This window comes from Pleuronectes platessa, chromosome 4 (genome assembly GCF_947347685.1).
Source record: "Pleuronectes platessa chromosome 4, fPlePla1.1, whole genome shotgun sequence".
NCBI classification, from domain to species: Eukaryota; Metazoa; Chordata; class Actinopteri; order Pleuronectiformes; family Pleuronectidae; genus Pleuronectes; species Pleuronectes platessa.
Window position 1 is genome coordinate 12,147,994 of NC_070629.1, and position 27,901 is coordinate 12,175,894.

Genomic DNA, 27,901 nt, shown 5'->3' on the forward strand with positions numbered 1-27,901 from the left:
GATAATCAGGTTCGGGATGACCCACTAAAGGTGGGGCAGTTGGTGTGGCTGCGCGATCATAGTGCAAGGGGGCGCCACAAGATACAAGATCTGTGGGGCCCTGTGGTGTACCGAGTCGTAAAGGCACCCCGAGAAGGTGGTCCAGTGTACACCATCGCACCGATGGACGACCAGACCAAAGTTCGGCAGGTCCATCGAACACTGTTGAAAGCCGTTGCTGGAGCTGCCCCTCAGGGTAGTGCATTGCCCCATTGTCCACCCCCTCTTGACCGGCCTCGGTCAGAGGATGAGTTGCCGTTTGACGGAGACTTGTTTATGTTGGGGCCGGAGACCCCTGTTGCTACCCCTGCTCGCACAGCCGTGGTGACTCAAACCAGCCCTCGGTTGCTGCTCCCACCACCTGACTCTGCTGGGTTAGAGTCGTCAAGCGCTCCCTCTACTGCAGTGGCAGATCCACCCTCCGTTTCCCTGGCCGTTCCATCCACCAGTTATGCTGGTGAAAGTGAAGTACGCCGGTCAGCCAGGTCGACGGCTGGCCAGCACCTAAACCTCTATCACCTTCCGCGACCTGTAGGGAACTTGGCATTTGGGGCTGCAAATCCCCCTGGTCCAGTGTCAAATGCCGTTACTGCGCTCTTTAGGCCGTGGAGTTAGTTGGGTGATCCTCTGGATCAGTTGTTCCATCGTCGGGAGGACGATGAAGTCGATGGGGGTAGAATGTAGCAGGATGGGCCTTTAATTAGTGCTGCAGTACCGGCCCATCACGGTTGGTTGCGCTGTCTATAAAGGTGAGTGGTTGTGCACTGGGAGCCCTCTTGCCTTGAAGCTCCAGACTGCCCCGCCTCCTGTTATCACCGCACCTGGCCGCCTCACCTGGTCGCCTTTTGTTAGCTGGGTCGTGCAGCTCGCCGTTGTTTGGTATGTAGTAGTTGTTTGCGTCTGTGTACCTTCTAAACTTTGCACAAGTCCTCAACACTGGCTTCCATCCCTCAGGCAGTTCCGGGTCTTCCTTCTCCCGTATCGGCCCCAATTGTAGGGCATGCGAGTGTTTTCCTCCTCTGCCGGTTGCAGCGGGGAGCGATCAGCTGATCGATCGAGTTGCACGTAATTGTGCTGCTCGATGCAAGCGATCTCCTTCCTCCCCTTTGATGTTCATTCAACTCCTGACGGTATGTGGATAAGATGACGTTAACTCAAGTTACCACAGTTGTTGTTCAGCTTCTAGAACAAATGTATTTTTTCTATGGCAGGGTTGACGTGTGTGTGGGCGGTTTCTGCCAGCACGTTTTTCCCCCCCCCTCTTCACGCTGCTGTTGGCCGGCTGCTGTTTTGCCCACTGGCTTATATAGCCAACACATCCATCCTACTCTGCATCTCCTACTGTGCTGTACCTACCACCGAGTATGGTGACTGCTGCCTCATCCTCAGTCTCATCTTAATCTATTCAGTTAACCGACTTCTAACTGATCTTATTGATGATATTATTTGTGTTTTGTGGTTTGCTTTGCATGTTTTTGGTTTAATTCGTTTTCTTAGTTATTTTGGTTTGGCTTAATTGCTTTACCTATTTATTTGGATTTATCAGTTTGGATAAATCTCCATTACTTTTGATTTAATTTCGTTGTTAGTTTTCTTTTGTTTGCATTTATTGAGTTTATTTGCCCTCCCTTATTTGTATTTTGTGTGTGTGTGTGTGTGTTCGCTTTAGTGTGGTTGGGTGAACATATTTTATTGCGAAGTCATGTTTAAAGATTGTATATATTAATTAAAAGGAATTGAAATTGTATGTTGGACCCAGTCTCAAGCTTTCATTAGTAATGAACTTGTGTGCTTTAACTTTAAGGTTAATCTAACTCTCCAGGTGAAATTCCTGGGGTGGCGTTGCTGGCAATTTGTCACTAGTTCAACTAAAACTTCATCGTATTGAAGCCTCGAACGTTGAATGCCACACATTGCATACTAAAGTTTCAGCAGGCAACACCTGCTTCATTGTGAGGTACTGTCTGTGATTGCACAGTGTTATGTGTTTTTCAGGCACAGCGCAGAGAACACGGCCGATCAGTCCAAGCATCAGATCACACACATCCTGAATGCAGCTCACAGTAAGCGTGGAGGACAGCCAGGTATCTACAGGGGCATGGAGATCACATACATGGGCATAGAGGCTCATGACTCCTGTGGCTTTGACTTGAGCGTCAACTTCCTCGCAGCAGCAGACTTCATTCACAGGGCTCTCAGCAGGGGAGGTATAGGGAAGTAGAAAAACCTACTTAGATTCAGTGTTTGTTGAAATAATGCTGTGACACAATGTCTCTGTGATTCTCAGGCAAAGTGCTGGTGCACTGTCACGTGGGAGTGAGCCGCTCAGCCACCCTGGTCCTTGCGTACCTGATGCTGAGGCAGAACCTGAAGCTCGTGGAGGCTATTTGTAGCCTGGATGCCAGACGAACTTAGCCCCGCCCACAACAATTTGGTCGGGCAGTTCGGTCTGGAGTCGCTCCATTGGGAAAAAATTATGGGGCGTGTTTCAACTGACCAGGAAGTAAAATTCCTCTTCGCTCAATTGGATAGACCTACAACCAATCAGAGCAACGTAGTATGTGACGTATGCTAAGCAACGCATTGTGAGTTATTTACTAACGCCGGGTTCACACCGGACGCTTCAGCGCAGCGCCAAGCCTTAAATAACAGCTGGCTCCCATCCACTCCCATGTTAAAACTTTGTGCCGGTCACACCAGAGGCTGAAGCACCGCGAGGCAGCCTTGGCGCAGCGCGGTGCTTCAGCCTCCGGTGTGACTGGCACAAAGCCGTGCAGCGATCTACTGGATCAACGGGTGATATTATTAGCGCTGCCCGGCGGTTCAGCGTCGCTTCAGTGTCCGTTGTGAACAGCCAAGTGCCGGGGCGATAGGGATTAGCGCGGTGCTCTGGCGTCGCCTCCACGTTCTGTGTTCCTCTTTCAAAATGAATGCGCTGTCGATGTCTTCTAAAACAGACTCAATGGCAGCATCTACACATCTCAGCTCGCCAGCGGCAGGCATGTTTGTTGAAAACGAATTCAACCCGAGGGCACTGTGATGACGTGGTTGATTACGTTACCGTTGATCATCTGTCAATCATCGTATGAAGCCCGCCCTGACAATCTGATTGGCCCGGTCCGGCCATAATTTTTTCCCAATGGAGCGACTCCAGACCGAACTGCCCGACCAAATTGTTGTGGGCGGGGCTAAGTTCGTCTGGCATCCAGGCTAGGCTATTTGTGCTGTGAAAGATAAACGTGGTGTGAGGCCCAATCGAGGATTCCTCAGACAGCTCATCAAACTAGATGGTCAGCTGTTTGGCAAGCATCCCTGAACTCTGTATGATAGTGTTACTGCTCACCTCTCATGGGTCCACAACATGAGGAAAACATGACAAAGATGGCTCCTTGTTGAGAAACACTGATGCCATTATATGGATGCATGAATGTTTTTGAGTCTCAGACTTGCAGCATCTGATCCATTCCAGGTTCATGTTTTAATTTCCAGGAACTGTAAGGTGACAATATTTATATTCTGTCAGTTTTTAATTGTTGATTAAAGTTTTAAAGTAAAAATTTGACTCTGGTACAGCTTCTGGTGAATCTCTCAGTTTCTTTCATAGATCAGCACTTCTTACAAACTAAAACTTTCAATTAGTTTTTCCTGTCAGATACACTGTATGGGCAAGAGACTCTAGTGATCACACTCGTGTTATTCTACATGTTTGTCGCTTTGCATCAGTATGTATACAGCACTGTCTCAGTTTGATGCCATGGTGAGACAGTAATCATTACACAGAGCAAATACAGTGGTTGATAGAGAATAAACAAAGCCAAAGTTCATCTGCTTCGATCGGTCTTATGTGGGACGTCTCCCTCTCTCCAGCCTGTGTGTCACTGTCTGTTGTCCATGAGAGTCACTGTGAGCTGCACCCAGAAGAAGGTAAGTGGTGAGAAAGAAAACTCACATTCTTTAATATTTTAGTTTATTTCAACACTTTTCTTAGATACAATTTTTAACAGTTGTAACTGCTTGAGATGAGATGGACAGTTTTTGATTTTTGATGTTACACAGTTTTCTAGAAAATTGTCAGAGCAGTAAATATAAATCCTGACTTTATTTATCTTATGTGATGATAAAAAACCTCATTCTACAAAGGTAGGAAATTATTGAACTGTTTGTATTTCTGTTGAAATTCAAAATTGAAGCCCTTGAATGTTAAGTATTAATTCTAATATAATAAATAATCACGACTAAACATCTAAGAATTAGATTTAAACTAATTCATTAAAAACGTGAGGTTTAAAAATGTTTGATCAGCATCGTCTGACCATTTCAAACCAACAACAAGAGAAAACAAAAGAAATACAGAAATCTTTATGTAGAATCAACAAAAAATTTCAAACTGTGAAGAAAATATGTCTTTGTCGGGGCTCTAAGAGTAAGACAGAGAAACAAATTTTCATGTGCTCACAACACATTTATCTCATATTTCTCAAGTGTTTGTTCTTGCAAACATTATGCAACCCAAATAAACAGTGTTTGACTAGTGCAGTTTCCTCATAGTTCATCATGATGCGTGCAGCCTTGTGTATCTGGATCTTATCAGCAGTGGTCTGCGTTGGAAGAAGCCATCACCATGCAGGGCATCACGATGTCAAAGTTCCAACAGACCAAGACACTGCTCCCAACAGCGTCTCACTGGTGTCCTCAGCCAACAAAGGATTCACCTACCTTCTGTACAGGAAGCTGGCTGCTCACTCTGACTCGGAAGGCAAGAACATCTTCTTCTCACCAAAGAGCGTGTCTCTGGCACTGGCAGCCTTGTCTGTAGGAGCGCGGGGGGAGACCCATCAGCAGCTTTTCAATGGTCTGGGTTTCAACAGCTCTGAGCTGACACAAGCAAATGTGGATGAGGCTTTCCAAGTGCTCCTGGAGCAGGCAAACAAAACGTCTCATCAAGACACCAGCGAAGGCACCGCTGTGTTCGTCGATCGCGGCTTTACTCCAAATCTGGATTTCCTGGACGTCTTGAAGAAGTCCTACTTGGCCGATGGGTTCAATGTTGACTTCACCAACACTGTAAAAAGTGCCAATACCATCAACAGCTATGTGGCCGAGAAGACCAAGGGGAAGATCGACAAGCTGGTGGAGAGCCTGGATGCAGACACAATCATGTATCTCATCAGTTACATCTACTTTAAAGGTAAAAAGTCACATCAAACAGTGTTTGTTTCTCTCTAGTTGTATCTCAATTCAGCGGCCGATGTCTTTTTAACATGTGTACCATTAGCTCTTCTAACATTTAAAAAAATCTGTAGTTTTCACCTGGCTTTTTGCCGCCATTGCCTCTTTGGGACGTAATTTGTTCTACAAATGCAGCTTCCAAAGGATGCAGCCCTCGAATTGAGACACAGCTTCTGTGTCTGTTTCTGAATTCCCAGCATTTTAGTTTGACATGTCTGTGATAAGCTGTTTTTAATTTCTCCTCTTCAAACAGGAAAGTGGGATAAACCATTTGATCCTAAGATGACCAGGAAGGATGAGTTCATAGTGGATGAAAACACCAAGGTTCAAAGTTGCACCATTTATTCTAAATGGACATGAGTTACATATAATCATGCATCCCCACTGTGGGATTTCCAATTATTGGATGCTTCATGTTTCAACTTCCCAGGTTCCAGTTGAGATGATGAATATGGAGGAGGACGTAGACATCTATTACGACCAAGCTATAAACACGTCAGTCCTCCACCTTCCCTTCAACAGCTCCTCCTCCATGCTGCTGCTGTTGCCTGAAGATATGGCAACACTGGAGAACGCCATCTGCCCGGGACATGTCACCAAATGGCTGAAGTGGATGAAGCGCAGGTTGAGAGAACACACCTGCGCAAAGCCCCAAAATATTTTGGGGTTTTTCTCCTTTTGATTAATTACCACAGTCAGATCAATCACTCTAAGTTTGTCTATTTGCTTTAAGGGAATATGACATATATCTTCCAAAGTTCTCCATCAAGACTTCCTACAATCTGAAAGACGCGTTGATTGAAATGGGAATGACGGACATGTTCGATACTCGTGCAGACCTGAGTGGCATCGCAGAGGGGAAGAACCTGTTAGTGTCAAAGGTCAGGGCAGAGAGTTAAACTGTATGTTATTGCATTCATTTTTTCCCAGCATTTCATCCACCTGTTCTCTCACTCTGCTTCTATTCTACCCCATGAAGGTCGTGCACAAAGCTACCCTGGATGTGGACGAGGTCGGAGCCACCGCTACAGCCGCTACAGGCATCGGCCTAATGCCCTTGTCTGCGCGCTTAATCCCTGTCCTGAAGTTCAATCGCCCGTTCATGCTCGTCATCATTGACCGTGCCACAGAAAGCACTCTCTTTGTTGGCAAGATTATCAACCCAAACGTTTGATGAAGATGAAACATTTTGTGTTCACTCAAGCAGCGCTACTGCATCATGTGTAAAACACAAATACATAAAATCTTCAATCTCTGTCTGTCTCTAATGACTTTTGTTAATGAGTGTTTGTTTCTATATTGTTTTTGAATTAGGAAAATAAAGGGACATGAGATTATCCACTGGTATTTATATTTTATTCAGTAAATACAATAAATTCAGAAGCCATTTGCAATTTAAATTCATCTTTTATTCCCTATAGGTTCAGTGTGTAAGATATAGGTGAGAGGGATCTATTGGTAGAAAAGAAATATAAAATAATCTTATTGACGTTTTCAATAGTGTGTTTCATCTAAATTGTATGAAAACATAGAATTGGCCTTTTAAATTGCAATACTTTATATTTACATCTGGAGCGGGTCCTCCCTATGGAGGCTGCTATGTTTTTTATTTACAGTATTACAAACTAGAAAAACTAAATATCTTTTGAGTTTTTATGACAGCTGAAGTCTACCAAGGGTTCTCTTTCATGTTTGGAAGGTGAGGTTGAGGTGAGGGGTCTGTCGTGGCAATTTCTACATTCCCACTACCAACGAGGAAACGAAACGCAAATTTCTTTTACAGTATTGTCACCTTTAATGCTCGAGCATGGTGCATAGGGTAATCAGATTACTGTGTTTAGACTAATCAGGCCAAGATACATTCAGTAGTAGGAAAAACAGCATGGTCAAGGTTACATTGTTAGAGATTCAATCATGATCAATCAAAGGGGAAATAAACATGATTATATTATGGTCAACTGTAATATTTTCCCTTACAGGTGTTTAGATGCAACATGCAACTTCACCGCTAGAGTTCACTAAATTCTACACACTAAACCTTTATGTCTGCTATTCAATATTTGACTGAGCACTGGAGCATGTTTGTCTTTACATATGTAACCCAGGGGAAGCGAGGTGGAGCTGTGATTGTCACCAATGCAACAAGAAGGTTCCTAGTTCGATTCCCAGTTTGTCCTGGACCATGCTATGTTCTCCTCGTGTCTCTGTGCATTTTCTCTAGTTTCTTCGGCTTCCTCCCACAGTCCAAAGACATGGAGATCAGGGTGAGCTTAACTGGAGACTCTAAATTGACCATAGGTGTGAATGTGAGCATCTCACCTAATGTCAGCTGGGATTGCAACTTCAAAGGATTAGTGGTATAGTTAAAGGATGGATGAATTGATGTATATATAAGTCAAACATTCCAAATAACTGATGTATCATATGAGTGGAGATTTTGCTGTAGTTCCTAACAGCATGATTTGCTTGCATAAACTACAGCTATCATATGCAAAGGTTACCACTGATGCCCGCGTAGGAAAGTGTGTCTCAGGTGTCAGCTACGCACTAACTTGCATATCTGAAGTTGGATTCCAAATATCAATCCATCACTATGAAATGCATTGCATACTAAAGTTTCAGCAGGCAACACCTGCTTCATTGTGAGATACTGTCTGTGATTGCACAGTGTTATGTGTTTTTCAGGCACAGCGCAGAGAACACGGCCGATCAGTCCAAGCATCAGATCACACACATCCTGAATGCAGCTCACAGTAAGCGTGGAGGACAGCCAGGTATCTACAGGGGCATGGAGATCACATACATGGGCATAGAGGCTCATGACTCCTGTGGCTTTGACTTGAGCGTCAACTTCCTCGCAGCAGCAGACTTCATTCACAGGGCTCTCAGCAGGGGAGGTATAGGGAAGTAGAAAAACCTACTTAGATTCAGTGTTTGTTGAAATAATGCTGTGACACAATGTCTCTGTGATTCTCAGGCAAAGTGCTGGTGCACTGTCACGTGGGAGTGAACCGCTCAGCCACCCTGGTCCTTGCGTACCTGATGCTGAGGCAGAACCTGAAGCTCGTGGAGGCTATTTGTGCTGTGAAAGATAAACGTGGTGTGAAGCCCAATCGAGGATTCCTCAGACAGCTCATCAAACTAGATGGTCAGCTGTTTGGCACGCATCCCTGAACTCTGTATGATAGTGTTACTGCTCAGCTCTCATGGGTCCACAACATGAGGAAAACATGACAAAGATGGCTCCTTGTTGAGAAACACTGATGCCATTATTTGGATGCATGAATGTTTTTGAGTCTCAGACTTGCAGCATCTGATCCATTCCAGGATCATGTTTTAATTTCCAGGAACTGTAAGGTGACAATATTTATATTCTGTCAGTTTTTAATTGTTGATTAAAGTTTTAAAGTAAAAATGTGACTCTGGTGCAGCTTCTGGTGAATGTTTCAGTTTCATTTATACACTAGATCATCCTGTCAGATACACTGTATGGGCAAGAGACTATGGTGATCACACTCGTGTTATTCTACATGTTTGTCGCTTTGCATCAGTATGTATACAGCACTGTCTCAGTTTGATGCCATGGTGAGACAGTAATCATTACACAGAGCAAATACAGTGGTTGATAGAGAATAAACAAAGCCAAAGTTCATCTGCTTCGATCGGTCTTATGTGGGACGTCTCCCTCTCTCCAGCCTGTGTGTCACTGTCTGTTGTCCATGAGAGTCACTGTGAGCTGCACCCAGAAGAAGGTAAGTGGTGAGAAAGAAAACTCACATTCTTTAATATTTTAGTTTATTTCAACACTTTTCTTAGATACAATTTTTAACAGTTGTAACTGCTTGAGATGAGATGGACAGTTTTTGATTTGTGATGTTACACAGTTTTCTAGAAAATTGTCAGAGCAGTAAATATAAATCCTGACTTTATTTATCTTATGTGATGATAAAAAACCTCATTCTACAAAGGTAGGAAATTATTGAACTGTTTGTATTTCTGTTGAAATTCAAAATTGAAGCCCTTGAATGTTAAGTATTAATTCTAATATAATAAATAATCACGACTAAACATCTAAGAATTAGATTTAAACTAATTCATTAAAAACGTGAGGTTTAAAAATGTTTGATCAGCATCGTCTGACCATTTCAAACCAACAACAAGAGAAAACAAAAGAAATACAGAAATCTTGATGTAGAATCAACAAAAAATTTCAAACTGTGAAGAAAATATGTCTTTGTCGGAGCTCTAAGAGTAAGACAGAGAAACAAATTTTCATGTGCTCACAACACATTTATCTCATATTTCTCAAGTGTTTGTTCTTGCAAACATTATGCAACCCAAATAAACAGTGTTTGACTAGTGCAGTTTCCTCATAGTTCATCATGATGCGTGCAGCCTTGTGTATCTGGATCTTATCAGCAGTGGTCTGCGTTGGAAGAAGCCATCACCATGCAGAGCATCACGATGTCAAAGTTCCAACAGACCAAGACACTGCTCCCAACAGCGTCTCACTGGTGTCCTCAGCCAACAAAGGATTCACCTACCGTCTGTACAGGAAGCTGGCTGCTCACTCTGACTCGGAAGGCAAGAACATCTTCTTCTCACCAAAGAGCGTGTCTCTGGCACTGGCAGCCTTGTCTGTAGGAGCGCGGGGGGAGACCCATCAGCAGCTTTTCAATGGTCTGGGTTTCAACAGCTCTGAGCTGACACAAGCAAATGTGGATGAGGCTTTCCAAGTGCTCCTGGAGCAGGCAAACAAAACGTCTCATCAAGACACCAGCGAAGGCACCGCTGTGTTCGTCGATCGCGGCTTTACTCCAAATCTGGATTTCCTGTACGTCTTGAAGAAGTCCTACTTGGCCGATGGGTTCAATGTTGACTTCACCAACACTGTAGAAAGTGCCAATACCATCAACAGCTATGTGGCCGAGAAGACCAAGGGGAAGATCGACAAGCTGGTGGAGAGCCTAGATGCAGACACAATCATGTATCTCATCAGTTACATCTACTTTAAAGGTAAAAAGTCACATCAAACAGTGTTTGTTTCTCTCTAGCTGTCTCTCAATTCAGCGGCCGATGTCTTTTTAACATGTGTACCATTAGCTCTTCTAACATTTAAAAAAATCTATAGTTTTCACCTGGCTTTTTGCCGCCATTGCCTCTTTGGGACGTAATTTGTTCTACAAATGCAGCTTCCAAAGGATGCAGCCCTCGAATTGAGACACAGCTTCTGTGTCTGTTTCTGAATTCCCAGCATTTTAGTTTGACATGTCTGTGATAAGCTGTTTTTTAATTTTTCCTCTTCAAACAGGAAAGTGGGATAAACCATTTGATCCTAAGATGACCAGGAAGGATGAGTTCATAGTGGATGAAAACACCAAGGTTCAAAGTTGCACCATTTATTCTAAATGGACATGAGTTACATATATCATGCATCCCCACTGTGGGATTTCCAATTATTGGATGCTTCATGTTTAAACTTCCCAGGTTCCAGTTGAGATGATGAATATGGAGGAGGACGTAGACATCTATTACGACCAAGCTATAAACACGTCAGTCCTCCACCTTCCCTTCAACAGCTCCTCCTCCATGCTGCTGCTGTTGCCTGAAGATATGGCAACACTGGAGAACGCCATCTGCCCGGGACATGTCACCAAATGGCTGAAGTGGATGAAGCGCAGGTTGAGAGAACACACTTGCGCAAAGCCCCAAAATATTTTGGGGTTTTTCTCCTTTTGATTAATTACCACAGTCAGATCAATCACTCTAAGTTTGTCTATTTGCTTTAAGGGAATATGACATATATCTTCCAAAGTTCTCCATCAAGACTTCCTACAATCTGAAAGACGCGTTGATTGAAATGGGAATGACGGACATGTTCGATACTCGTGCAGACCTGAGTGGCATCGCAGAGGGGAAGAACCTGTTAGTGTCAGAGGTCAGGGCAGAGAGTTATACTGTATGTTATTGCATTCATTTTTTCCCAGCATTTCATCCACCTGTTCTCTCACTCTGCTTCTATTCTATCCCATGAAGGTCGTGCACAAAGCTACCCTGGATGTGGACGAGGTCGGAGCCACCGCTACAGCCGCTACAGGCATCGGCATAATGCTATATTCTTTCCATCACATACCTGTCCTGAAGTTCAATCGCCCGTTCATGCTCGTCATCATTGACCGTGCCACAGAAAGCACTCTCTTTGTTGGCAAGATTATCAACCCAAATGTTTGATGAAGATGAAACATTTTGTGTTCACTCAAGCACCATTGTTGCATCATGTGTAAAACACAAATACATAAAATCTTCAATCTGTGTCTGTCTCTAATGACTTTTGAGTGTTTGTTTCTATACAGTTTTTGAAGGAGGAAAACAAAGGGACATGAGATTATCCACTGGTATTTACATTTTTATTCAGCAAATACAATAAATTCCGAAACCGTTGTGCATTTTAAATTCATCTTTTTTTCCCTATAGGTTCAGTGTGTAAGATATAGTTGAGAGGGATCTATTGGTAGAAAATATAAAATAATCTTATTGACGTTTTCAATAGTGTGTTTCATCTAAATTGTATGAATTGTTGTTTTCTTTACCGTAGAATGGGCCCTTTAAATTGTAATACTTTATATTTACATCTGGAGCGGGTCCTCCCTATGGAGGCCGTCATGTTTTTATTTACAGTATTACAAACTGGACAAACTAACATCTTTTGAGTTTTTATGACAGCTGAAGTCTACCACAGGTTCTCTTTAAAGTTTGGAAGGGGAGGTTGAGGTGAGGTGTGTTTAGATGCAACATGCAACTTCACCGCTAGATTTCACTCAATATTCTACACACTGAACCTTTATGACTGTTTTCCAATATTTGACTGAGCACTGGATCATATTTGTCTTTACATATTTAACCCAGGGGTAGCAAGGTGGAGCTGTGATTGTCACTGCTGCAACAAGAAGGTTCCTAGTTCGATTCCCAGTTTGTCCTGGGCCATGCTATGTTCTCCTCGTGTCTGTGTGCATTTTCTCTAGGTAGGTAAATAACACTTCAGCCTAAATATAGCACAATATAATGTCCAGGGTTACCAACTATTAAATGTCACCAGTTGCTCAACACACATGAGGCCTAGGAGGAAGCGCCAATCACTGTCTGCAAGTTGTGATGCCGGACGCAAGAGGTTGTGGTTTGACATGACTTGACTTTTTCCCTGGAGTCCTTTTGCTTTATTTTAGCAGATCCAGGGTCGCAGCTGCGGTCACATCGTGACGGTGGATCATAGATCATTGATTGGGTTTGTGGTTCCTGTTGGCAGCTGATTATGACTACAAGTAGAATAACAAGATATACAATATGCCTCGAACCATTACTGGCAATATCTCTTTCAGTAGAATTGCCATTGCTTAGGGAAATAATAAAAAAATATTAATTGATTTCTTCAGGCTAAAATAAACTTATAAGTCCATGGAGTTATAATGGAGCTATAATTCTTTCAACCTCACGATGCCTCTCTCAGACTCACACAGACTCATACATGATTGTGTAACATGAATGCTGTCAAGTATTTATAATTTAACTTGTTATGGTAGCTTCAGCAGGGGAGACAGAACAAGATGATACAAAAGGAATAATTTCATTTTTTATTAAGATGCACAGAGATAAAAAATATGAACATTAAAAGGTAAAAAAGAGGACGAGTCATCAGGGGAATATGTACAGTGAGGGGAGGAGGGCTCAAACTGCTCAGTTAGAAGTGTCCTATGGATTCATCATGCAGTGAGGAAGATGCTTCCTGGAGAGAGGGGAAAGAAACTGATCAGGTCAATATAAAGGTCAAAATAGAATTTTACAAAAGTTCTGACCTCTTCCAATAAGTTTGAGAGAAAAGCAACTTTGGAACCTCATTGTTTGTTTATTATGTTTTATATTCTATATTTCTAAATGTATTATTATTAAATGATTTATTGAACTTCATTTTAAAAGTTAGATATATCCACGTGGTCGTATAATTTAGTCACATTTCACATGAAACCACATAATTATTAACGTACCTTCAGTCGTCCCTGGGGCCGCTCTTCCTGACCCTTTTCTGCTTTTGGCCCTGGACACAAAAACAAACACGTCAGACGTTCAATCCGACATCAGCTGATCTAAACTCTTATCAGTGGCCGTGTTGCACCATGTAATGTAATGATTTGAACATGCATGAGTTTTATGTGAGCACTATACTTACATAATTTTCCTTTTCTGACCAATCCGGGTAGAGCTGGTTGTGAAGCTGCTTCAGCCTCTTTGCTTCTTTATAATATTTATCCCGCTTGTTTTCTGACAGCGCCCTCCACTGTGAAGACACAGCAACACACTGTCAGCTTACTCAGCAACACACAACTACATATAACCACAGGCTGACTGGTGCACAAACAGGCATAATCCACATAGATCTGCATGAGTCGGTACAGGTCCTGTATTGAAACCTCCCACAGTGAATTTAGATCTGTTCTCTTGTAAAGTGAAAATGAGTAACAAATCATGCACAGGAATAAAACTTACCGTCAAGATTAAAGTTAGAGGAAGGTTTTAGAAGTGTGGTCTCAGACACTGTCTGATGAAGTTTGTGTGACACTGAGACTCAAACCTACAGAGCAAAGACACATACCTTCCTTCCAATGATCATGTTGACAGTGGCAGAGTCAGTGGATTTGTGGGTGGCCAGAACGTACGGCCTCTGCTCCTTCATGAAAAGCATGAAGGCGTTGGGTGGCTTCGGGATGTAAGGCCTCTCATCATCCTGCTGGCTCTCATGTTTCCTCTTTCTGTGGGAAAACATAAAAAACAGACAGAGAACATAAATTACCAATGTGTACAACTGTGAGAGCATCTTGTACACAAATAAATATAAATATATGACACATGAGGTGACTGTGAACTAGACAGACAGACTTACTCTGAGTTGTGGACGTTCACTGGAGAAGGAACTCTGTCTCCTGGAGCTCCGTAAATCATCTGTCCTTTGCTACATAAACACAATTAGACACATTAGAAGACGTAAAAAACGTGTTTGAAGATACAAACAGAGGCTCAGAGGTGTGTGTGTTTAAATGAATGTGTGTGATACGTACAATAATCCAACAGGAGCCAGCCTCACCTCCAGGTGCCTGGTGTGCATCGCTGTTGGCACATTGTTGAACTGAAAACAAGAACACACACAAAACAGGGGGTGAGACAAACTGCCTCCTCTGTGTCATCTGTCCCCCTGGTGTCAGAGAGTTAAACACACGACCTGCACATATGTATACCCAACCCAGCCTTGTATAATCTCTGTCCTGATCTTAATATTGTCCTCCCAAACATTATAATCCAAAGATGAATAATAACTGTAACCTGTGGTTGGGGTAGAATTGGCTGCTGCTCCGCGTGAAATCCACTCCAGTTTACCGGATACCAATCTCGGACATCAAGAGGAGGAGATTGGTTGTTTGGTTCCTCTAACCAGCCTGGGGGTGCTCCCCAGGACACTTCCCGCATCTCCCCGTTAGGGGTCTCGGCCAACATTGCGGACCATATGTTCATGATCCAGGCAGGTTGATAGTAGTCGCCCTCATTTTCGCTGTCATCTGAAATTGATAAGAAACTGGGATTGAGATACTTTAAAAGTATAAAGCATCAGGGATAAAAACACCAAGTACAAACTATTTCTACTACTTCACTACAATCAAGAGAGAAATCCTAAGCGTTTCACTGCTCTGTATTTATCTGACTGATAAATGATAATAAATATTTTTCTACCTCAGCGTGCAACAAGCTTATGTGCTGATAAATACACAGAAAATGCTGATACATACATATTATTTATCAAATATGATCATTTACTGAGATATTTAAAAATGTTATTTTGTTTTACAACAATCAGTCCACAGATGCATGTGTTAACAGATCAGTTCATCTAAATTATAGAAAATAAAACTTTCCACATGAGACAACAAAAATATCGATGTGAGTATTACCTGGTGTGACTTCTGAAGGATCAATAAGCGGAAAATCAAGCATATTGATTGTGAAAAAACAATATTTTTAGATGTACTCTCCTGGCGTCTCTATACCTCAGAGGTATACTTGTGGAAATGATCAAAGTGACAAACTGTTCTGAATATATAGAGTTCAACATCAAAGTCAATACTCATCAAAGTCAATCCTTGTTGTGGCTTTGATCATGATCATGATCATGCCACTGTACAGAAAATATAGTGTGAGCTGGTACATGCACACTAGACATAAAAAGGCGGCTTGAGCCCCTACCTTTTTTTTCTGGTGTGCTTTAAAAAAAAAAAAAAAAATGACAATTCAGTATCCAGTTGCTTGGCTATAGAAGCTGAAGGTTATCTTGTAGAAAAAAAGTAGCTAAACAATGCCAAACATTTTATTTTATTTATTACTTGTAATACTATTTATGTCAAAGTTGAATGCCTTTTTTGTAATGATTTCAATAAAGTTGCTGTATTTCTGCATTTTCTCAACAGATTATCACAACAGTGTTTTTCCAGTATATTTGCGGTTTTTTTCCAGTAAAATTAACAAAATAAATAGGAAAGCAGAGCAGAATTCACAAAGACTAATGGCTGCAACGAAACATAGTTGGTTGGTTGGTTTTCTTATTTACACAGAGAAAAGTTATTAAAAATATATACTAGAAACTAGTAGCATAAAAAACATGCACATTATTGGATAGTTTATTTTGTTCTTGCTGCTGTAGATAGAAACCTAGTGAATACTAAAGAAGACCATTGTCTCTATTTGAACTGTTGAGTATTTAACAATTGTGTGAGATTGAGGGTATTTATATTTTATAAATAATTATGAGAAGTGCCCTTTTTCTCACTTGAGCCCCTTCCCCCCAAAATGTCTGTGCACGTCCTTGCTCTCCATCAGGACAAAGCAGTATTGTGTCCTGCCTCTCACCTTTCACAAGAATGAACTGTGAGTGAAGTGGGCATCCCAGGTAACCTGGTAGGGGAGGAAAAGCAAAGATGTTACAGTCACCGAAACACAAAAAAAATAAAATGAAAACAAACCATTATCACAACTGTAATAACTCAATTACATTCATCTTGGGAAAATTGTTTAACTCAAACAAATTACTGTCCTCACCTTCTCCTCTGGCTTCTGGATTTCTTCCTCACCGATCTTTTTACCGATGGCCGTCTCTTCTACACCGAAGATATCGGTACGCCTCTCTGCCAACTGTTTCAAGCTGCTCTCGATGTCCAAACCAGGAGCATAGACTTCATCCTCAATCTGTCTCTCTTTGATAATGCGGTCTCTTTGCTCCAGCCAGCGCGGAACCAGCAGACCAATACGCATATGCTCTTGCATTTTACTGGCTGCGATCTTCTCACCAGTAATTGGTGAGATGAGGTACTCATCAGTAGGTATAATGGGGGGTCGGCATAGGGTTGTCTGGTGGCAGTGGAGCCTTCATGCCATCCTCATCTTCATCAGATCCCTGAAGAAACAAGGAGAGGAGTGATATGTTGTTACCAGCATTTTAATTACATTATATATTTTCAAGCAAAGCATCAGTAAATAAGTTATATATTAAGTGACATTTTTTATGACACAAGTAATTCCTATAAATTTATATCAATCCATTACTGCAACATCTTTATTAGTTCTTACCTCATCCATGTCCTGAACTTGTGTGTCTTGATCGGGTTGTGAGGGATGGCCCCTGCCCAGATCCTCCCGTTCATCGTCTTCATCCTCACTCTCAACCTCCATCTCCACCTCCTCACTCTCTCCATACTTCTCGTAGCGCTCTTGGATTAGGATGCGGGCACCAAGCTCCTCTGGTGTGGTGGATGAGGGGAAGTGGCCTGGGGGGGAAAAGAGAGAACATTAAAGACATTTTATTCAAGCTACATTTAAGGGCTTGCACATATAAAGGTGATGAGCTTTGTGGAATCATTACCTTGTTCGCTGGGCTGGAAATCCACAGTTTCAACCACTACAAAGTCATGCCAATCAATTTGGGCATAAGCCACTCGTTCTTTCTCCCTTTCCTCCTCCTCTTTCTTTCTCTCACGCTCCTGGAACTTGGCCCACTCAACACAGTACTTCACCTGAATGTTGAGGATATAAAAGCTGATTAATATGGGCAACATGCTATTACATGCTTACTCTCAGAGACAGTGACAGTTAAAAAGGGATTACCTGGTCCATAACCTCTCTTGGATTCTCAGCCTCTTTCTTCATCTTGATCAGTAGGCCTTTAGGAGGGATCAGTATCTAAAGGTTGCCAAACAAACCCAAGATACAGTTGTCACCACACAAACGATGAGTAGCAACAATATCAGAGAGGCACAGTTTGTCAGGTCACCTTAGTGTACTGCTCAACCAGTTTGGTGAAGTAGTTGAAAAGGCTTTGCTGAGGCCGCAGGAAGTCAAACTGGTAGTTCCTCTGTTCTTTCTGCATGAGCTGAGTAAGAAACTGTCGGCCATTGCGAGCAACAAACTGGGCAGTGATCTTGACAACATCCAGGTCAAATGCTGAGATTGATGGAGGATCTGCGAGGAACTCGAACTCAGGAGGTGGCTCTTTAGGAACTACCGTCTCCTGAATAACCTGAGCCTATTGACAAACATAAGATTTAAGTCATTGTGATGAAATTATACCAGCTACGACAAATGGAGGGAAAAATGAATAAAAGTTACAGCAGACAGAAATACTATGTCTTACCTTTTGAGCAAGCTGCTGGGCCTGCAGCATTGCCTGCTGCATAACCTTAGGCACTGCTGCAGACGGTTCCTGTGCTTTCCCCTCCTTAAATTCATTGACCTTGTGACGGTAGTAAGCATGGTAGGGGTCATTGGGATTGAGAAAATTTAATTTGGGATTGTTGATCTCATTTTGTCGGATTCTTGCTTCAAACTCTGGCCCATTCCTGTGAAAAGATAATAAATTAGCTCTTGTATCATAGACATAAAATCCAGTTAGGATATTTGACAGTTGACGTGGGGAGAAACCAACCTGGCAACAAAGCTGGCTGTCTTGTCAACTATGTTTCGGACCTCAGGAGGTGGATATATGATACCAACGATCGGTTTAGTCGCTGGGGTTTCTTCTACTGGTGCATCATTCTGTTGGTAAAATTACAATGCAAGACTTAAAAACAGTTCAATACAAAAAAAAGCAGCAATCAATGCATAGTCTTGTGATAAAACAGTAAATCCCATATATTAAAGTTAACACACCACAACAACTGCATTTGTATTAGAACATTTTTGACACCAATCTAACAACAGAAGTGAACAAAAATCAGGTGCATATGGAAAAAAATGTAATATGCTCATGCTTACAGCTAACCAACACCAAGCTAATGCCTTCCTAAGGCTACCAAGGAGTAGCAACAGTGCAGCAACAGAGTTTACCTAATCACAGCACTCACAGTTCTTCATCAGTGGAGAAGTAACTCGCCATGTTTTCCTCTTCAGAGGAGGAGTCATCAAAAGACATTGTTGCCATTCCAGAATATGTCAGACCTGCTGCAGCCTGCTGAGCTTGAACTTTGAGCAATCTTCTCTTGAGCACTCACGTCCCGTCTCTGTAAATGCCTGAGAGTATATGATAAAAAACAAAAGGTTTCAATAGTGCTCTTGTGTGTATGTGTATATGCACACATACAAGGCTTTTTTTCTACAGAAATATTTTTCCTGAGTTGATGTCTCTGCTTATTGCCATCTAGAATGTGAAACCAAATATATTTTTGTTGTGTACCCATACAAGATGTCCAATGTAACACCAATACAATCCAGTCTACTACACTTACATTTTAATGCCTCTGCAATAGCAAGTCGACGGAGGCATTACTTTATGTTTTCGGGTTGTCCAACTGACTATTTGCCTTAAAGTCAAAAGGTCAAGGCCTCAATGACCTCATCTTATGGTTTCAGTTGCCAAGAGGTTACAGTGACATTTATATGAGAGAAATGTTGGGACATGGTTTTTGTGAAACTACAGAACTTCTCTTCGGCCTACATGGTAGTCAAAGCCTGAAAAAAGCATGTTCTTCACCAAGAGGTGTGAAAAAGCCACCAGGGTCAGCTCCAATTGGTCACTCTGGCCCATGACCTTTGAGGTCACCGGGCAAATATAAGGCCAGGTCTCCCCCTCCACTATCTCTTTCCACAATCCTTCCAAGGAGGAAGGCTGCCAGCCTCTCTTCCTGCAACGCCGAGGGGAGAACCCTGGATGATCCAGCTCACATCTTCTCTTCCCATCCAAGGAGAGCAAAGCAAGGGTGCATTTTCCGGCTCATCTCATCAAGGAAACCTCCTCTCAAACCAAGCTCTACCAAACTCCTAGCAGCAACTCGATGTCCTGCAGGTAAACTTCAACCAGCATTTGAGCTGTACAGCCTAACAGAACCGCGAAGGCTGAAACCATATGACCAGCCAGAAGACTTCACAGAACTGCGAACTGAACTGCAACTTCCTTTTCCCTTTTCCTCGGATGGGTCACACAACTGGGCTTAACAATTACACTAGGGTAAGCAAGACTGTTTATTTGATCCTGTGTGATGTTTATGAGTTTGATATGTGTTGTGATATTTTGGGTTTTAAGTTATTCAAAAGTAAGGTTAGTTTGTAATGCTCTTCCCGGTCTTTCTTTGCATTTCAGTCTATACTCTTTGTCTAACTTAGCATCCACACAGACACACGCATATCTCTTCACCTAGTTATTTCCTCACCAGCTACCTGTCGTAAAACCACTTCGAAAGGAGCAGGGGGCTGTTTCTTTAGGGTGTTACCCTGTTTGCCAGTCGCCATTTTGAGAGCACCCTGATTTACATAGACACAGACACTAACATACACATCTTTGTTTACTTAGTACGTTGTTAGTAATTTGTGTTTTTATACTTTATTATTTTCATAATAAATGTTTTTCTTTCAAAAAGGTTTGTTTCATTAATGTTGCATAAGTGAATTTTGCCAACCTCTACTCTGTTAAGAACTCGATATCCTCAACTTAGCTAACTATCTAGATGGTAAATTTGATTATAGTTATTAATTGAATTGTTAATCAGAGTTCCGAATTTGTAGTTAGTAGTTTTATGAGACTCAATCAATAAATTGGCTCTCTTTTCCCTTCCCTTGAAGGGTGGTGCCCCGAGGTATCTTTAACCAATTAAAGTTATGATTTAATATTAATTTTAAAATATTCATATTTTAATAATATTTATATTTTATATTTTATTTTGATAACCAAATGTATTGAATGCCGAAAGGGACACCATTTTATGGTATCACCTTTAAAGCATACAACAGAAACTATGTAGAAATATGTAGTCAGAAACTGCACTGGTTAGCGGAGTCATAAAACGCAGTGCAGTTATTCTAGTTTTTTTTTTATGAATGGGTTAGCTATTTTAACAATCTACAAATAGTAATCTATACATTTGGTCACAGTATGTAACACAAAGAAATTGAGATTCAAAGTTGGCATTTTGTTGTCTCACCAGTCTGACGATACAGCTGAAGGGGTTTGCTGCTTATTGCTCAAATAGAGTCCATCAATGGCATTCTGTAAGTCATTGTGAAGAGGAGATTAAATGAATTTGTGTCAATATCAGTTTACAATCTAACCTTTTTGTGTTGACCTTGTGTAAACAGGAAATACATTTTTTCCACAGTACCTGTCGTCCACTGCTGAACACCCATTACTGGACTGTGTCTTCCTGTAGAGTGGTGATGTTCTGTCAAAACAAAATTAGAGTTACAAAATGTTAATGCCGCACAACCCGTTGCAGATACAGCTAGTATTTGCACACCAAATCGGAGCAAAACAAAACTGCAGTGTGTGAAACAAGCAGTTTTTGTAGATATAATGGAAATGCAAATATATCTGCACGGAACAAATTCAGTCCCTTCAGAAAAAAAACTATGATGGCAGACGGCAACCTCAACGCAACCTATCAAATATTTATTTTTGATTTATTATATAAAATGGTGTTTCTGGTATGTAACTTAAAAGTACTTCTATAATGGTAGGAGAATTCCTCTCCCTCATGTTCCTCGATGTATGTGGATGGTGGTAGTGCCCTAAACCCGCCTTCTGATTCTCTCCAGTTCTCCTTTTTTCCTGTTTCTCATCAAGCAACAAACTGTTCGGTCCCAGTTTTTGACGTTGCTGAAACTCCTGTAGCTTCACTTGGATCCTCCTTGATTAAAAAACAGAACATAGCAATTGTTTTATATTATGTATCGCAGCGCCCTAACATCTTGTTTTGAAAAACATTATTGTCATATTGCATACTATAAATTAAAGCAAATTGATCTGATATTGAGGAGTAATGGTAGACAAATACATCCCTTGTTAATCTAATGCATTCATAAATCAAAGTTCAATCATAAACCGTCCTTAATTTGAGAAAATGACATCTAAATATCACACTCCAAAAATAGGGAAGCTCTCAAAACTTGAGAGAGAAATGAATGTATAGTGAAGGCCCTACAGTGGGCATTTCACCCTGCACTCTACACTGTATCGTGTAAAGCTATTTTATGGGCTGATTCGTGGTTTGTGTTAGTTTCCTTATATCATTCTCGAAGTTAAGTTCAGAGAGAGACTGATATGCCTGTGTTCAGGACCTCCCTGACTACCTACATACATGAATATCAAACATTTTTACCGGATATATTTGGAGATTTTTCAAAATAAAGTCCAACATTTTAACTCTGGAATAGATCATTTCAGATTACCTCAGAGTACTGTAAAAAACACTTTGCTCAATAAGTTCATAGAGAGACTGATATGCCTATGTGTTAAGAACCTCCCTGACTACCTGCATACGGGAATATCAACGATTTTTACTGGATGTATTTGAAGTGCAGGTCTGAGCGATGACAACATAAACTATGGCTACGTTGTAGCACTGACGGGCCCGAGCACCCGCACGTTGAAGCCTGTTGCGGTCGGTGGAGAGAGCGATCGATGACCAAGCGCACGTCTCAGTGTTGCATGCGTTTTGTGCAATGTGGCAAGGATAAAAGCGTCACTTCTTGAGTCCGTCACGCGATATCGATCCTTGTCTGCTAATTGCTCATTACGGTCCACGCTATCAAGTAGCACATCCCACAGTGAACATTTTATGTAAATCGAATGATAGTTGTAAAACAAAGCTTACTTCCTGTTGCCAGTAGGTGGCGCCATAACTATTACTATGCACAGACATATAGATCTGTTCAAGGAGGCGCTCTGATGTCGCTTGAGCAATTTTGTGTCAATTGGACAATGTTACCATAACTTAACCTTGACATTTTCGCCATTGGAGGAGGCAGAGCGAGACTTGAGGCTCCGTCATATCTCTGTTTTTCAAATAATATTTTGACAATAATTCATTGACAGAAAAACCCGTCAATGATATGAATTTCTTTAATGTATCAGCTAGAGTAGCAGGGCTTCATCTGATTGGCCAAATATATTGACACGCAGACTTGTAGACGTTGTAGCACTAACGGGGCCGAGCACAGGCAATTTCAAGCTTGTTGCGCTCGGTGAAGAGAGAGCGATCGATCACCAAGCGCACGTCTCCGCGTTGCATGCTTTTTGAGCTCTGCGGCAAGGATAAATGCTTCACTTCCTGTAGCCATCAGGTGGCGCTGTGGTTTTAAGTCGTGATGTCTTCTCTTATGAAAAGACACATGTCCCTATAGATTTTTGTAGATGTAGGCCAATTGTATTGCCGGGGCTGCCCTTTATGGGGCGCTAGTCATTTATTTTGCCACTCCCATTCCTTAAAATAGTCTGAATGTCTGCAAGGGGGGGCTGTTAATAGACACATGTAGTTTGAGGGAGATAAACCCATGAACACGGAAGTTACAGCAAGTTTGTGTGTCATGGCGAGTTGATGAACTTTGATGCCAGCCCATTAATAAGGTGTTTGATGAAGACTCCCAGTAATCTGATGCCTACATTATCATCTTGACACCCATTTGATACAGTTTGACATGGTTGCGAAAAGTGGATTTGGAGGAATACATCCAAGTGTAAGACGTTATAAAAACAAGACATTTCTTGTTTCCACCAGGGGGCGCTGTGATTTCAAGTCACGATTTCTGTGTAGATGTCATCAGGTTTCGACTCTTTTCGTATATGTCTAGTTTGCACATGATTGGACCAAATATGTCTAAGATACATAAGCTTGTTTTGTGATGGCGTGTGATCAAACTTTGACGCCACGGTCCCACGGTGTGACGAAAAGTTGATTTGAGGTAATTTTGATCTCCATCTTGTTGTGATGACACTCTCCTAAATTTTAAGTTGATCTGATGAAAGCCCCTGGACAAGTATGTCAAAGTAAAAATGTGAAATACGGCCAAAATGGCGGGCTTCCAGTCATGTTTTTCACAATGCTCCTTGAGGCTTTTTTGTATGAATATTCACGATACACCTGTGTTCTGATTTTGGTGAAGATTGGTCATTGGGAAACCTAGGGGCTGCGTTCCAGGTGGCGCTATTGAGCCATTTTGCCACGCCCATTTCCAAATACTCCAGAATACGTAAATAAATTAATAATAGTGATGATGATTTAACTCAGTGCAGATGAAGAGTCTGAACTTCATCAAACATCTTAATGCAACAACACTGAGTTTGACTAAAGTCTCAATAAACTGTAGATTAATGACACAGTCTCTCCTCAGGCGACATGTGATCTGATCTGTGAGGATTTAAATTCACTGTAAAGATCTTTTTCATGGAAGTGAAATAAATTCATAAAAAACACATGTGATCGTCTCTTGTTCTTCATCATAAACAAGAGAAATATAACGAGATGACGAGGAAACATCATTTTCATCTGAAAGTTTGTTTATTCAAAGAGAACACATGCATCTTTTAAGTTTCTTCTTATAAAGTTGCAAAAGAAAAGTAAGTTGAAATTTAAAACAAAAATATTATCTATAATACAGGTATTTAGCACTTCCGCTGTTGGAATCCAAACTCTAAATGGCGGCATGTTTCAGAACCCAACCACAGAAAAGAATTCCAGCCGTAAACATGTCGTCCTGCTCATGCACACGTAGTTCTGCTACGCCATGTCCCCCGGGGTCTCCCCTCATCAATTATCTTCAGACTCCTGCTCCGCCTCCCGCAGCCAGGTGAAGTAGGCCATGACGGACTTAAGGGCCACGCCTTCCGCGCTTTCTGCACTTTCTGCCTGTGCTGCGACTGGTGGGGTACGAATAAACAAAGAGTCAGGAAGGATGTCGTGGTAAATGAGAAACTCTGAATATAAAGCTTTTCAACCAATTTGGAACCTACTACAAATTATTATCACTGCCCTTAAAATCACACAGGGTTGTCATCTCATACCTTCCCAGAGTTTTCCTGGCGTCAGTGTTGGGCCAGAGCCCAGCGGGGGGCCGCCAGACACTGGAGCCGAGAGGAACAAAGGGTTGTTAAACTTTGGGCGGGAAAACATCCTCCTGCAGGCTCAAGAATCTCCCCCTGGTGGTGGAAAAATGTCCTGGGGTTTTCCCAGAAGCCCCTGCTCAGTTCCAAGCCCCGCCCACTCAGATCCATTTCTGACACTCAATTGGCTTAAAGCCAGCATCATCCTATGACCAACTCCTCAAGGAGGAGGACCTCTCAGGTAGAACAAAACCACTGAGACCCCAAACATCGCTGCCATTTTTACCCTGCTCTGAAGACAACACCAGGCCCCCTTCGGGGCCTCCCAGCTGATTTAGGTGCTAAAGGGGGCAACCTTAACTTTTAGTTTAGCAACCAGAGTTATTTTATTTCATTTCTTTTATTTCTTTATTCAGTCGACGTTTTTATTTTCAAAAGGACTTTTGTTATTTTAACTTGAAGAGGCCGCGCACAGGAACTCGCTCGCCGGTCGAGCATCACAGACTTTCTTTCCAAATCCACAGCCGTCCCCTGCAGAAGCGCGAGATTCATTCCGCTGAGGAGCACGAGCTCCACATCCCTGAAGAAGAGACTATGTTTCATCCCGTAGAGGAGCAAGACGAATCCGTTCCTATTCGGCCCAGCCGACGCCGCTGCAACCAAGGAACCAGCGCCACCGAGCTTGAGAGGCCACGATCATTCACTGGACTTCTGGAAAATCCGCGCGCCACGCGCAAGCAACACCGCGAAGGTCACAGTAAGAGGTTTTATTGTCTGGGCAGATGTTAATCTAATACGTAGCGTATTGTTTTAATACTTGAACGTATTTGTTTTGTATGAGACCGCCGAGTCTCTAATGTTTAGCGGCGACTCGCCACTTCCGGTTTCCGGTTACGGCCTTGTGCCACAGTTTTTAAGCGCCGTGAGCAGCGTCTCCAGCTCATTGTGACCGTTTGAACAACTTTAAAGAGACTTTACCGGTCAAACCTCAGCACACAACGCCACTTGGGTGCTGAGTGGTAAAGTAAATGTAACTTGTCTCTGACGGTGCTTTTAAGAGCTTTGCTCCCTCCTTGTATGCTCTCTCTCTCTCCTTCTAAACCGACCTATATACACATCCGATCTGTATTTAGAATACAGTTGATGTAACATAGTTAAATCTATATTCAGAAAGGCTGGACACATCTGGAAGCCATGCGGCCGAACGCCAAAGCAGAGACAAAGAATTCTCTTTGTCTGAAAATCCCTTTGTGTAATTCATGTGACGACCACCAGTGTGAGCTCCAGCCACATGGTGTCATTAACATAGACTCCATTTTGAATAACGCAAGTTAAACCACCATTTTGAATCTATTATTGCCACGCCTCCTCTCTCCCTCTCCTCCCATTCTGGCTCTAAATTCATAATGGCTCCGCCATCTTGTTTTGTAGTCAATCCGCCATTTTGAGAGTTTTTAGGCCTTGGTTCCACGAATCATGATCGGCCATTTTAGATGTGACGTCACCAAGTGACTGCGTCATCGCCACGCCCCCTTTCTTTTTCTCTCTCTCTCTCGCTCTCTCACACACCCACACACACACACACAGACACACCCACACAGACACACATTGATAGACACAGACAGATACACATAGATGAATACATGTGTTTTTCTAAATTGTGATAAGCGGCTGCTGTTGTTATCTTTGAAATATGGGAGTTTGTTAAAATGATGAATCATTAAATAACACTAACTTTATTTCACATGCATACACATAGACACACACACACAGAGAGACACTTTGACACAGACACACACACACACACCGAGACAGACATACATAGGTAGACCGCCGGTTTTACATGTATTTTCTGAATTGTGATAAGTGCTGCTGCTGTGTTTATCTTTGAAATATCGGAGCTTGTTAAAATGATGAATCATTGAATAACATTATAACTTTATTTCCCCTTTTTAATAAATGCTTTTGTAATTAAAGTATCTGTAGTCTGTGATTATTTGTGCATATGTATGTGATTGCAGCTGGATTATGATTGCCTGTGCTCGAACTTAGAAGCCTTCACTGTTAATTAAATAATTATTAATATTAAATATTGAGATTATTGATTTGACATTTATCATTATGAGACTGATATTTATAGATTGTATCGTTGGTCCCTGTAACCAGGGTGGTGCCCCGCGACAATAAGCAATGATTACAGATTTGTATTATTCTTAATTGATAATTTTATTGTTTTCATTAATTATTTTAACTATTATTAATGGATAACCGTATCATTTATAATTAAATGTGTTACATTTCTTAATTAATAGCTTTATCATTTTTGATTATTTTTAAGAAATAATTGTTATTTTAATAATCATATTTCATGATTATTAATAATTAGCCAACGTCAATTCTACTCCTACTATTGCACAACATCAGAGTCTGTGTTTTGTGGAGGAGCGGTGGAGGGTTGAGGTGAGGGGCTGGACTGCAGCCCTGAGAAGCGGTTGAGGCCCGCAGAGATGAAACGTTATAAGAGAGATAAGTGAAAAATAACGATTGTGGATGATCAGAGTCAAGGTCCAGTCATTAAGAGGAAGATACTTCACCTGACTCCGTATACAGGATATGCTGTAAGCTACTGTTTTATATCAGGGTTTCATCAAGTTCAATTTAAAACCTTTTTAAGAACATAATGAAGGAAATTCTCGTAGAATGTAATAGATATACTATCAGACTCCCAGATTTCTAACAGGCTTAATATCTTAGATGAATCAGTGACAACTTCAGCTAAACAGAGCGGAACAGTCAAAACATTGTGAAGTGTGTGACACCCTTCAATCGTTAAGTGTTGTAGTATGAACTCCAAACAGTTACAAGACTCCTGATCAGCAGGTCATGTAGTGTGAACTGCACAGGGATCCGACAGCTTTAAAAGTCATGTGGTGTGACCTCACCTGAGTCACTGGCGTTGGCTCCTTCAGTGCTAGCCTTCACCAATGTGACTAGAGTCTGGGGGCCAAGCTGGATCTTCTCGTCCATTTGAGGCTGCAGAAAGAGAAGCGATTATGATCACTCGTCAGATTTCCAGCAGTAAAAACTACAGATGACAATAGTAGAAAATATGAAAGGGAAAGTCTAAAGGTTTAGAATGAAATCTACAGTTGGTTCTGCACTCTTCCGTGTTCTCAAAATAGTCCTGTTGTATAAGCTACTAGTAATACGGAAATTAAATACTCACAATGATTTTCCTAC

General features: G+C 41.8%; 4 protein-coding genes, 1 long non-coding RNA gene and 1 pseudogene across 5 annotated transcripts; 4 read left to right on the forward strand and 2 right to left on the reverse strand.

The window, feature by feature from the left end:
- Positions 1-1,680: 1,680 nt before the first annotated feature.
- LOC128437671 (dual specificity protein phosphatase 26-like) lies at positions 1,681-2,461 on the forward strand. Its single transcript, XM_053419838.1, has 2 exons — positions 1,681-2,246; positions 2,327-2,461. Exons 1-2 carry the CDS (start codon positions 2,138-2,140, stop codon positions 2,452-2,454), a joined length of 237 nt encoding a protein of 78 aa, XP_053275813.1. The 5' UTR covers positions 1,681-2,137; the 3' UTR covers positions 2,455-2,461.
- Positions 2,462-3,826: 1,365 nt separating this feature from the next.
- LOC128437669 (serine protease inhibitor A3N) lies at positions 3,827-6,523 on the forward strand. The gene is made up of 6 exons (XM_053419836.1): positions 3,827-3,963; positions 4,588-5,227; positions 5,522-5,592; positions 5,699-5,892; positions 6,002-6,149; positions 6,248-6,523. The coding sequence occupies exons 1-6, from the start codon at positions 3,931-3,933 to the stop codon at positions 6,440-6,442; spliced, it is 1,281 nt and encodes a 426-aa protein (XP_053275811.1). The 5' UTR covers positions 3,827-3,930; the 3' UTR covers positions 6,443-6,523.
- Positions 6,524-6,753: 230 nt separating this feature from the next.
- LOC128437670 (dual specificity protein phosphatase 26) lies at positions 6,754-8,638 on the forward strand. The gene is made up of 3 exons (XM_053419837.1): positions 6,754-7,532; positions 7,954-8,165; positions 8,246-8,638. The coding sequence occupies exons 1-3, from the start codon at positions 7,456-7,458 to the stop codon at positions 8,440-8,442; spliced, it is 486 nt and encodes a 161-aa protein (XP_053275812.1). The 5' UTR covers positions 6,754-7,455; the 3' UTR covers positions 8,443-8,638.
- A 240-nt stretch (positions 8,639-8,878) lies between these two features.
- On the forward strand, positions 8,879-11,580 carry LOC128438936 (hibernation-specific plasma protein HP-55). Its single transcript, XM_053421712.1, has 6 exons — positions 8,879-9,020; positions 9,645-10,284; positions 10,580-10,650; positions 10,756-10,949; positions 11,059-11,206; positions 11,305-11,580. The coding sequence occupies exons 1-6, from the start codon at positions 8,988-8,990 to the stop codon at positions 11,497-11,499; spliced, it is 1,281 nt and encodes a 426-aa protein (XP_053277687.1). The 5' UTR covers positions 8,879-8,987; the 3' UTR covers positions 11,500-11,580.
- A 1,350-nt stretch (positions 11,581-12,930) lies between these two features.
- LOC128438937 (uncharacterized) lies at positions 12,931-14,063 on the reverse strand. Its single transcript, XR_008338399.1, has 3 exons — positions 13,913-14,063; positions 13,308-13,357; positions 12,931-13,048 (listed from the first exon to the last, which is right to left on the reverse strand). It is a non-coding gene; the product is annotated as an uncharacterized LOC128438937 (long non-coding RNA).
- Positions 14,064-16,215: 2,152 nt separating this feature from the next.
- LOC128437976 (splicing factor 3A subunit 1-like) lies at positions 16,216-20,079 on the reverse strand (annotated as a pseudogene).
- Between the last annotated feature and the right edge of the window lie 7,822 nt (positions 20,080-27,901).